Source organism: Argentina silus (genome assembly GCF_951799395.1).
Source record: "Argentina silus genome assembly, chromosome: 3".
In the NCBI taxonomy this organism is placed as follows: Eukaryota; Metazoa; Chordata; class Actinopteri; order Argentiniformes; family Argentinidae; genus Argentina; species Argentina silus.
The window spans coordinates 17359298-17372016 of NC_139657.1; the positions used below are offsets into that span (position 1 = coordinate 17359298).

A 12719-nucleotide genomic window follows, 5' to 3' on the forward strand; every position below is an offset into this window, starting at 1 on the left:
ACAGAGGACAGAGATATGACCTATAACGCTATCATAATCATGTTAACAGGCGCTACAGAATGCAGATTTTTCACCATATGCTGAATTATTTAGATTATAGGATCAAGTAGGCATAGCCTAATTATTTCTTAGATTAGCCTACTTCAATCCCATAATTCCTAATTAAGTTATAGACCTAGATTTCCATCAATAATGGCCAGACTTGAATTGTTTGTTTTGACTGGGAAATCCTGTTGAATCATGTGTATTGTTATTATAAATAACAGTATATATAAATGACAAAATTCCAATCTCATTAAAACATCTATCCAAATTTGAAAGGCAAAGGAACCAAATATTAATCAAAGCAAATCCTCACTGATGATAAAACATTACCATACTGATAATGGGCTGTGCTTACTTATTTTCTATTTAATTAGTATGGTGTGTCAAACACCTTTTTCCCTGATATGCTTGGGTGTGTGTTCGTGCGATGATGCTGCTGGTCTCTGGGATTCAGACTGATGCCTGAGTGAGTTTGATTGACAGAACAGTCAGGGGTGATGGACACCTGTCACTCCTAATTAACCCCTTTAGAATACAGCCAGTAGAGTTCACAGCGAGACTCTCAGACCTTAGTCAAAACAACCCAGTTTGGCTTTCAAGGCCATTGAGACATGGCCACTTCATCACACAGACTACATACACACACACACACACACACACACACACACACACACACACACACACACACACACACACACACACACACACACACACACACACACACACACACACACACACACACGGAACAGCGTGTGTTTTTCTAAGAAATGTTTTCCAGTAACACAGTTTTCCTTTTTTTTCATTTGGTAAGAAATGCTGCAGTGTCAAAGCAACGGGACACACACAGTTCAAATTGTTCATGGATTAGATCTATTGCGCTAGTCCACAGAGTAAATATTTTGGTATTATCAGGCCCACTAATTAGTTGTATTGCAATGTAAATACCATTTCAGTGATTAAAAAGCGTATGATCATAGGCCTTTATTGTGCCTAGAGAAATCCTTAAATTCTTTCATAGAAAGGCAACATTGGGACCTCCACTGGTTGAATTAGTCATTGCAACTCCCTCCACGCGACTGAAACTTTTCTGTTGTTGTTGCATTGGAATACAGTGGATTCCATCAATCATAAAGAAATACAATGTGGCTGGTAGGCTATTCCATTTAATTTAACTAAAGACAAATATTATCCCAATATCATCCCAAGTGGCCTTATGAAAAACATCCTAACCTAAACATAGCTAATGGGGAATGATGAGTTAACAATTAAATCACATTCATTGCAAACTCATGTCTATAAACAAGCCGATAAGCTTTGTTCATAATTCAATGAGTCATTCATTTAAAAATCTAAATCAGTGTAGGAAGGAATCTGACTGTGGGGCAGTTTTTCACAAGAGACTGCTTTGACTGTCGGCTATCGATTGCTCTTGTCTGGCTCAATTTGACAGCTGCGCGGGGTCATTTTTGAAGTCTCGCGCCAACCCAGGGAAAAGGAGGTGGAAACACGCAGAGGCAAGAACAAAGATAGATCTTGGCTTGATACTTTGTCGCGCTAGTGATTTTTTTTTAATGGAGACGCAGTCGTATGTGCCCGTGCCTCCAGGGGTGGGGATGGAGGAGAACTTATTTTCCCTTGACGACATTTTGCTGTCGCACGAGAGGCTGCCTAGTCGGACAGAATGCTCTTTCCCCCGGCTTGGATTCCTGGAGAAGTCGAGTGACACGCGGGACATACCAGAGGTTAGTCGAAAACCAATGTAGCTACATGAGCAAGTAACCATCTGATAAATCAAGTCGGTAGACTAGCCAGCTAGTTACTGTTATAGCTAAATTAGCGAAAACACTGTTCTCATCACCTGTTGATTCAACAGTAGGCTATCATCCCTTTATCCCACCCTGAGAAAGAACTATCCGGCAACGAGCTGCTGCTCTCTCTTAATGCAGACTATAGCAATGCCTGGAGAATTATGTAGATTCAGCTATTCATCAGTAATTCATTAGCAATGATCAGTAAATGCTACAGTAGTTGGTTGGTCAAGGTATTATGACGACGTGAAGTGGGAATGTGTGACAGTCCTTTTATCCATTCAAGTGTCTCTTTTGTCTTCCAGGGTACCAAGATGGAGATGCCTCTGTGGCTGGCTAAGGGCTTGTACGAGAGGAAGAGGCGTGTGGTCTCAGTGGAGCTTCCTAAAGTCTACAAAGAGGGCTGGAGGACTGTGTTCAATGCTGACCCCACTGTGGTGGACCTGCACAAAATGGGTCCCTACTATTACGGCCTGGGCTCCCAGATGCTGCACTTCGACAGCCCTGAGAACACAGAGGTTGCTCAGGCTGTGCTTCAGGTGAGCGCACACACAGACACACACAGTGCTCAGTTCCAAATGTTCCCCTAGCCCCTATACGGTAGGCACTTGTGGTGATCTGAGAGGAACTGGATAGGTTTAACCAGCAATGGTGAAAGTTCCATCAGCCTATTAAAGGGCAAGGTTACTGTAATACCTTACCTTAGGTAACACTAATCTAATCCTTGCAGATCTTCAGAAGTGCCTACTAGGCCTAGGTACTATTTAGGATTGAGAGCAGAATGCCATCAAACACACAGTGAACTGCTTCTCTATAGACTGCCAGAAAAACAGCAACAAATACTGTGGCTAATGGTTGAAAGTCCATAAGCACACCCATTGAGTGCTATGTCCCATAGTTGTCCACCAGGGGGAGCCATCTGATCATATGTCTACCGGCATGTTGATTAATGTTGTGTGTTTTGTTGCTGGGCAGACTGATTAAATCACAAACCAAGGCCTCTTTAAAAAAAGATTAATGAATGAAAAAGGATTATCTGCTTCTCTAGATACTGTCATGTATTCTTGCTCAAAGTGCAGGGCTTACTCTCCCCTTATTTAGTGTCAACACAGCTGCCTTTCAATTGAGACAGACCCATAACGTAAACATGGATATTGAGATCTGTTTTTACCCACAGACGTTTATCGGACGTTTCCGAAGGATCATGGACTCTTCCCAGAATGCCTACAACGAGGACATGTCTGCGCTGGTGGAGCGTTTGGACTACCTAGAGAGGGCGCTGTTTCAGGCGGGGCAAAGTGGCCTCAACAGCTTCCAGCGTTGGGAGAGGGGCAGGGCATCACACCTCACAGCCTCAAGCCTGGTGCTCAACTACCGCAAGAGGAAGATGACTGACCTGCAGGCCTGAGGGACTGGAGCAACGTCACAGAGTGACAGTCCTGGATCAAATACTTGAGCTGGTTCAATGGAATAGTCCCAAAAGTGCAAGCTCCAAGCTAAATCACGTGCACCTCAATTACTTCCAAATATTTGATTAATGTGCATTTGACCCTGGACTGGTCCAACACAACACAACACAGGTCAAGAGAGATGGGACTGAACAGGGGCAAGAGAAATGGGTGAGCGTCTGTTCTCTGCAAGATAACAGTTTTCTAGATCATATTGTCTATGCTGTTTCTCAATGTGTACTCTGTATGGTGTAAGCATTGTCAGTTTGATTTTGTTTGAACTTTTTGCCAAGCCTTTGTAAATATTTCCTGTATTTGTATTCAGTATATTTATGGATACTATAATTGTATTGAATTGTATTAAAAGTATCTGACCTCCCTTTCAAATTGATCTCATCCATGTTTTCTTATATGAATTATGTAAGAATAAAAAAGGCGTGCCGTGGGATACTTTGAGGTATGTTGAAAGGCATGTAGAATACATTCATCAGAGGGCATGACATAACTTTTTGAAAAAACAACAACTTGATAGCTGTATCATTATAAACATGTAATGTAACTACCTGGATGTAGCTCCCTAAAGTCATTTGCCTCGTCCCTGTGGTGGTGCTGCTTGATATCCAGAGGTGACATTCAGACACGTCACATTTGTGTGTGTGAGTTATCAAGTGCTCCATCTGCGTCATTATGCACAAGGGCAAACTCTGCAAACCTCAGCACTACACACACACACACACACACACACACACACACACACACACTCTCTCTCTTTATTGAGACTCGGATGAAATTTTATGAAGAGCTTCAGCTTTGACACAGCACCTGTGATCTCAGTATAACTCTGTCCCCAGAGAGTAACTCTAGCTAGGTTAACAACAGAGTGTGTTTGTTTATGTGCTCCAGTCCTAGCTGCTTGCTCATGTGTTAAATGTAGGTCAGTTGATAGTTAGTCTGGCCTGTAATGAGTTGGTGATCGAAGCTATTGATGTTCCCTCTGGGGTGAGTGCCCTCTGTGGAGAGGGGAGGGGAGGGGAGGGGAGGGGAAGGGGGGCTGGAGCGAGGGCTGGCGTGATAGAATACAGTATTATCGAACTTCCCCAGCACTAGTCTACAGTACAGTACATCAACATTTAGACTTCCATGCTGGACCAGGGATCCACAACTTGTTCCTCCTTTTAAATGAGTATTAAAATCTGGTAGACAAGGTGTGTGGACAGTAACCAGCTCTCCCAAGGAAGACCCAAGCATCTACCATTAGACCAACGTGGCATCCTTAAGGTCAGAGCATGACACATGAGGTTACATGTTTCAGGCAGGGCTACCTATTCCAAATCACCTCCGCTACACCAGGCAAAATAGAGATCCTGCAGATATGCAGGCTCCTGAAGATCCCCTCCCTGTGCTGGACCATTCAGTCATCTCCCTCTAGTGGTCAGGTATAGCTCAGTTGTCACTCGTCCATTCATCTCGGGACCCAGAATCTCTTTTCTCCAGTCCACAGATCCCAGATCTGTGCAGACAGGTGCAGTTTCACCCCAGCCAGACCTGTACTGCAGCCATCTTCAGTTGTTGTTTGTTTTGAGATATTTTTTTCTCTTATGTTGCATGTTCAATTGTATTTCAATCTGCATATATACAGTATCTGACTAGTTCCCCAGTTGCTATGTTTAGGGTCATTGTCTTGCAGACAAGATGTTTCTGTACATTCATTCTGCTGCTTCCGTCAGCACTTATACTGTATAATCAATGAAGACAAGTTAGCCAGTTCCCGTGGCAGCCATACAGTACATGCCCAAGCCATAACTCCCCCTCCACCATGTTTCACAGATGAGGTGGTATGCTATGGATTTTGGGCAGTTCCTTCTTTCCTCCACACTTTCCTCTTGCCATGACTCTGGTACATGTTAATCTTCATCTCATCTGTCCACGTGGCCTTTTTTCAGAATTTTCTCTCTTTTAGGTACATTTTAGCAAACCTGTAACCTGGCCATCCTGTTTTTTAGACTAGTGGTTTGCACCTTGCAGTGTAGCCTCCGTAGTTCTGCTGGTGAAGTCTTCTGCGGATGGTAGTCTCTGACACATCCACGCCTACTTCCTGGAGAGTGTTCCTCATCCATCTGACAGTTGTTTGGGTTTTTTTCTTAATTATGGTGAACATTCTTCAGTTGGTCCGCATACCAAGCCGTTTGCGATTGCTGAGCTCACTTTTGTTTTCTTTCTTTTTATTGATGTACCAAACAGTTGATTTTGGCAAGCCTAATGTTTGGGCTATGTCTGTGATTGATTTAAAATTGTTCTGCCCCATAATGACTTCCTTGACTTTCATTGACACCTCTTTGGTCCTCATGTTGACAGACACCAATAGCAGACGGTAAATGCAGAGCCTAGAATCAAGACTAGACTTTGACAGCTCTCTTATGTCTCCATAAATGATGTGACAGATTGGACCTGACTAATCAGAAACACCTGTCAAGCCAATTGTCCAAATACTTTTGGTGCCCTGAAATGGGCAGACTATGTATAAAAACTGTCGTTGTTTCTAAATGGTGAAACCAATATTTATACAATTATCCTCATAAAAGCTGACAGTCTGTAATTCAACAAATTAATTGTTTAATTTCAAATCCAAACCTTTGGAGAATAGAGCCAAAAGAAGAAAAACGCCTTCGCTGTCCAAATACTTATGCAGGGCTCAAAGCACTTTACATAGCATGGGGGAGAACTCACCTCAGTCAATAGCAATGTGTAGCACCCACTTGAGTGATGCCAGGGCTGCCATGTTTGAAAAAAAAAAGAACAGAATAAAAGCTCACCACACATCAGCTGTGGATTCCTGCCATGTGGTCTTTTATGATTCTGTATGTATTATGATCTAGGCATGTCTACTGTAGTGCTGTGAGGATTGTCTGAGAGCTCTCTTCTCAGGAGTCAGCTGGGGAGAACTACAGTGCTGTACTCACCGCCAAAAGATTATAAACAACAAAGGGGTAGAGTTAGGGACATAGTCCAGCAACTGACACACACAACCCTACCACAGCCTCTGGATTCTGTTTAGTTTAATGGGCTTCTCCGACAGCAGAATTCAAAAGCAACCTTTATGCTGGCAGTGTTGAAGTGCTGTATACTCTAGGCTTATTCTTTAGATGTTATGCAGAGACAGAGTAAGGCTTTTATTATGACCAAAGCTGTCAATGCACCGTTACCATGAAATTACCCATCTAATTAATTTTTCTCTGAAGTGCACTGTGAAGCAATTACATCTCACCCAGCACATCTCTAATAACAAGGCCTTGTGATGTTGTTCCCCCTAGCCCACATAGAAGGCTTTGATCTACAGTGCATCTGAACAATGTATTTCTCTCCTACTGAATCAAGATGGTAGGGATTTTGTTGTTTTTATCCTAACACCACATCTCATTATTAGTTGTGTTTTCTCACATTTCTGCTTTTCAGATTGCTATTGTGTGTTGTCTGCCCCTTTTTTAACCATAACGACTTCACTGCGAATCTGACTGAACATATGATCAGAGGTGTGGAAAGTTCAAAAGGCAAGCTGTAAAAAATAAAATAAAAATACTGGCTTCTGTCATTGTGTGTTTTTAACCATCCAGAAACATAAAGTACCTTCTATAACCTCACATAGAGGAGCATGAATCTAGGTTACTGAAAGTAAACTTTTAATGTTGTTTATATATTTGAGATGACCACTGGGAACATCCCTCTAACCACTGGGAACATGAACATCAATAGAAGTCTGTCCGCCTTCTCCTCCTTCTCTCCCCTCCCCCCCCCCCTCTCTCTCTCTCTGTCCTAAAACCTCCAGTCTGTCTCCCCTCTCCTCCTCCTACTATACTCCTCCTCCCTCTCTCGCTCCTCAGACCTCATGTCTATTTGAGTTCTCTGCTTCTTCCTCTTCCTCTAACTCTCTCTCTCTCCTCTTCCTCCTCCCTTCTTCTTCAGACGTATCTGCCCCCCCCCCCCTGTCTCTTTCTCCCTCTGTCTCTCCTCAGACCTCAGCTGTCTCTTTTCTCCACCTCCTCCTCCTCCTCTCTGCCCCTCTCCCTCAGACCACCTGCCTGTCGGTGCTGTCTTCTCTGCACGTCTCAGAAAATGTTTATAAAGGGAAGCGAGGCCCCTGCCTGCAGGCCTGGAGAAGGAGAAGATGAGGAGTCTGCAGGAACACTGACTGCTGCTGCTGCTGCAGCCACATCTCAGTGATGAGGTGTGGGGATTAGCTGTATCTGAGTGGACGCCCCCGCAACGCTCTTCAAATGTCTATAATCTCCCCCCACTGTGCTCTGGTTGGCACCGGAGCAACAGCGCAACAATGCCACGTGCTGAGGGCGGGAGGATGGAGAGGAACATGTTCATCCTTCTATTATCTGACGCTGAAAACACGCTTTTGTAACAGATGAGTGTTAGTTGGTGATAAGGAATAAAAGTGGGACAAAGCAAGTCATCATTGGAAGTTGTTCTTAATTGACTTACAAAACTCAAATGAATAAATATGTTACCTATGAATCTATGGGAGGTCATCAACTCTCTTTTTCTGTCTTTCTTCCTCTTTCTGACTTGATACCTGTTCTCTGCACCCTCTCAATAAGATGATAATCCAATAATCCATCTCCATACCTCTGCGGGGGTGGGGGGGCTTTTAGCTCTGTCGAGAGAGAGAGAGAAAGAGAGGGGGGGGGGCTTTAACTCTGTCAAGACAGGCAGAGGTGTCCATAAATACATCAGAGAGCAGTGGCACCACCCGCGCTGAGAGGCTCATTTTCAACATAACTCACAGATGACTCATAATAAAACAACAGTCCTCTCAGCTGGCCCTTCATGAACGCAGCGCCATCACTCCACTGGTATTGCAGCTGAAAATGATGAGCTTTTAGACAGGGGGATATGGACAAACAAAGTGTAGAGTAAGAATGAATGAACCCCTCAAATCATGGCTGTCTGGTTGGTACACCCATCATGGACCGCTGAATGGGAGTTTTATGCTCTATGAATTCCAATTCTATGAGACAAACTGGGGAGTTGATTTATGTACTAGAAGTCTAGTTGTCAGGTTGGCGATTCTACCAAAAACAAAGTAAGGACATGTTGTTGTCACCAGCTGGGGAGAAATTGGAGACGATCAATGGTGAAATTGGAGCATTGGCGAATGGGCCAACAAATGGAATTGACAAGGCTCAATAAGTAAAACTCCCCACTACACTATTGCCAATCTCAGTGTTATTTCTCTCTTTCTCTCTCCCTCTCCCTCTCCCTCTCCTTCTCTCTTCCTCTCCCTATCTCTCCCTCTCTCTCTCTCTCTCTGGCAGAGTAAATTACAGTACAGTACTGTCTGAACAAAAAAAAGTCTCAGTCACACACAATACAATACAACTGTTCCTCTGCTACAACAGAAATTGTTCTCCTGCTCTGCTCTCATCCCCCCTAGACACACTCACACACACACTGACAAACACACTTTTGTTGGTTTTGTTGCGCCAGGCAAACTCAATCAAGTACAGCCAAATATTTGAAATGATTTAAAATACTATTTGAACTCAGGTCTGTTCCACATATCAAGAGCTCCTCTTTAACATATTTCCCCTGAGATAATACCCCCCAGGCCTGAAAACATATTCCATAATCTCCCTCACTCTGCCTGCCAACCAGCTGCCACGCCCTAACGGCTGCTCTCTGCCTCACTGCCTATGTCTACGCCCAAATAAGGCCCCTGACCTGCTTACTGCACCACCAGCATCCCTACAAGACAAATGGGGGTCAAGAGCTCCTTGTTAATGAACACTGTGTGCTCTAATCTGTCTGCTGTATGTGTGTGTGTGTGTGTGTGTGTGTGTGTGTGTGTGTGTGTGTGTATGTGTGTGTGTGTGTGTGTGTGTGTGTGTGTGTGTGTGTGTGTGTGTGTGTGTGTGTGTGTGTGTGTGTGTGTGTGTATGTGTGTATGCGCATTCGCACGTGCACACATGTGCATGTGTGTCTAGGGGGTTTGAGAGAAGTACTACTGTGAATTTTAAGAGCATGGTATCTCATTTTTTATCCATGCTTTTGTTATACTGGCTCATATCTGGCTTTGCAAGTTGAATGGGTTCTGAGAAGAAGAAAAAACAGAAGATCTGAAGAGCTGATGATGAGATCTGAAGAGCTTTGATCTAATAGTGTGCGACACACAGATAGAACAGTACTTTATTGTTCTATATCTATGATGTGACATATGTCACTGTATTAAAGAATAATACATTTTATATGACACTCCTTACAAAATATTGGCGGTGTGGGCTTCCAGTCTGCGCTTGCACCTCATTGTACAGTCAGCAGTAGTCCTTCAGAATAGTAGGCTCCCTGAAGACTCAAAGACAAATGGAACACTGAAGTCTGCTACACTTACTGTACAGTACAGCTTTAAAGCTCAACTGTACTGCAGGAGTCACAATATCCACCATCTGTCAAACCGTGTCCTGAATATCTCAGTGAGTATTATTCAGTAAACCTACTGATACTTGTGGACAATATCCCATACTAGTAATAGTAAGTACAGCATTATGACACAGCGTTATTATAGCACAGGTGTATACAGTACCAGGGGAGGCTGGTGGAAGTAGAAATCAGAGGACATCATTATAATACATGGAATTGAATGAGGAATGGTATCAAACAAATAACTACTTTGCCATTTAAGTCAATCAATGTTAGACTCAGAGGAAGAAGTCCATTTTAGTTTTTCAACATTCCTTCAATGTGTAAGTTTGCAATGATCCAGATAAAATGCATAGAAAAATATTTTGTATTTTAATGTGTTTGTTTTAGTCTCCCTAAAACAGAACTGGGCACACCCTGACTTTTTATCCACCTGCCTCCACTGGTGTATACCAACTTAATGTAAAGGGTTAACCGTAGGTGTCTTTCCCAATCAACACAGAACACAATAGCCCCACAACACAACACACAATGCAACACAACTGTACAATAGACATCCATAGCAACACAACTACGGGATGGGTGGTACAGTACACACTCTGCCCAGGGGGAGAACTCAATAACAAGGACATATCGATCTCATTGACCAGCGAGGCAGTGACCTCATCATGCAACGTTCTAATCGATGTTCCAGGTTAAGCTGATGGAGAGGGGGGGGGGGTGGGTGTCATCATTTCCTTCTCCTCCTGGTCCTCCTCCTCCTCCTCCCTCTCACAGGAGAACATGATACAGCAGGTATCAATGATGACTCGTGATGACCTCATGACTAGTCTGTGTTTGTCCTCTGTAAGGCATAAGCGTATTTAAATCCCTACAAGAACAGTTGTTGAAGGGATGGAGGGGTTAGGGTTGAGAGGTAGGATGGGCGGCGGTGTCAGTCTGTCTGTGTCTTTGTCGTCCCTACTGTTGTTTTTGCGGTTGCCATTATTATAATTGAAAAATAAAATTGATCACAGGTTGATCACAGAAAAGCCTTTTTAAACCCCTTTTTGATTATGGCATACAAAGCAGTGTGTCCACTTTACTGAGATCAACAGGGTAGACAAGGCTCTGTTTTGGCAATCGCTCCATCTTGTCTGATCCTGCTGTGTCTAGTCAGACAGGGGTAAAGTAGGTCAGTTTGTCAATGGAAGAGAACAGGGAAAGATACTGAAGACCGGATGTTCCATATTGATGGATGCTGCACACTACTGTTACTGATGATAACTGTTACAGATAGTCTGCATGATGTTCTCTTCCATTTTCATCAAAGGAGAAATATATTGAAAGGACACCAGCTGATAGCCTTAAGCCTGTTGTGTCGGTCTAAGTCTGTGTGGGTGTGAGGGTGTCTGCATGAGTCCGCCTGGAGTTGAGACGTGCCAGGAGTGGAGGCATCAGTGTCATTTTCAGTATTTCAGTGGATTTTATTGTCACCGTGGGTGTTCCAAAAATATGAGACGTTTTTGAAGCTCATTATTATGAACTAAGTGGTGCAGTGGCAGCTTCACCCTCTGTATTTCTAGAGGAAGACAAGAGAAACTAAACTCTGTTTCTGCTCTTTATCTTCTTTCTGCCTCCAAATAGTGTTCCACAATATTCCACCTCTCCTTTCTCACCACCTCTCCTTTCTCACCACCTCTCCTTCCTCACCACCTCTCCTACGTTCAGATTAACTCTCATCACTTACTTTCCTCCCTCTTTCATCCTCCTCTCCCTCCCTCTCTCCCTCTCTCTCCTCCCTCACTTCTGATCTTTTAGTGGCGGTGCTCTCATGCTGCATCATCTGGGATGACACGTGTTCTCTGTTTATTACCAGGGAGAGAGGGAGGGAGGGAGGGAGGGAGGGAGGGAAGGAGGGAGGGAGGAAGGGAGAGAGAGAGATCCAGATTGCACAGACCCCATAGAGTAGACAGCCTCTCTCTCTGTAGCACACAGACAAACACAGACACACATACTCACACACACACACACACACACACACAGACACACACACACACACACACACACACACACACACACACACACACACACATACACACACTCCGGAACAGACTGAGAGGGAGAGAGAGAGAGAGAGAGAGAGAGAGAGAGAGAGAGACGGAGAAACACACACTGCAAAACCCAGACGCATCAACAGCATCTTTAGAAGCTCATAACCACCACAACAGGTAAGTCATTATCTATCTGTAGTCTGGATGTTAACTGTGCACAATTTGGATATTTTTATAGAATTATTTAAATGATGTATATGACCAGGACTAATTCCTCCAAAGCTTAGCTCAACTCTTGTTGATTGCATTAGGAGGTTGCAAAACATAAATCATAGAAAAGGGCAATGAAATTAAATAACATTTATAAGGACACTTGCACCCTGGATGCTGTACTGTCACTTGCGTACAGTACAACACAGCACAGAGTCAATGAGCTTGTGGGGTACAGTCTCCTAGCTGTGTGCTGAGGCTCCGTGCCCCCTGGGCTGTACCACTGTACTCTGTGCCAGCCCCTGCATTGGCGTGAGCACGAGGTCGTCAGGTTGAATTTATTAACCCCAGAAAAGAAGTGCGTCATACAGATCAGTGCTACTAGCTATGCCTTAGACAAAGCTATAATAGAAACCTGTCCCTGTTACAGTATAGAACATATATATATATATATATATATATATATATATATATATATATATATATATATATATAGCTTATTAACGTCCCTGCAAAGTACAGGCCTGATTTTCATTACTTGAGGATAATGAGCTCCTTTGTGTGTGTGTGTGTCTTGTGTTTTGGAGTGAGTTGTAAAACCTAGGACTTAAGGTTTATGTTGTTGTGACCAATGAGCAGCATCGGCCCTAATAACTAACACACCACACATCATCCCCTGGGACATGGTAGAGTAATAGAGTTGCATGTGTTAGAGGCTGAGTTAGGTTAGACAGATGGAGATGCCAAAGTTT

General features: G+C 43.5%; 1 protein-coding gene across 1 annotated transcript; it reads left to right on the forward strand.

Annotated features, from left to right (window-relative positions):
- The first annotated feature begins 1539 nt into the window (after window positions 1-1539).
- Window positions 1540-3679, forward strand: gins3 (GINS complex subunit 3). Its single transcript, XM_083666942.1, has 3 exons — window positions 1540-1787; window positions 2159-2392; window positions 3031-3679. Exons 1-3 carry the CDS (start codon window positions 1617-1619, stop codon window positions 3259-3261), a joined length of 636 nt encoding a protein of 211 aa, XP_083523068.1. The 5' UTR covers window positions 1540-1616; the 3' UTR covers window positions 3262-3679.
- Window positions 3680-12719: the final 9040 nt, after the last annotated feature.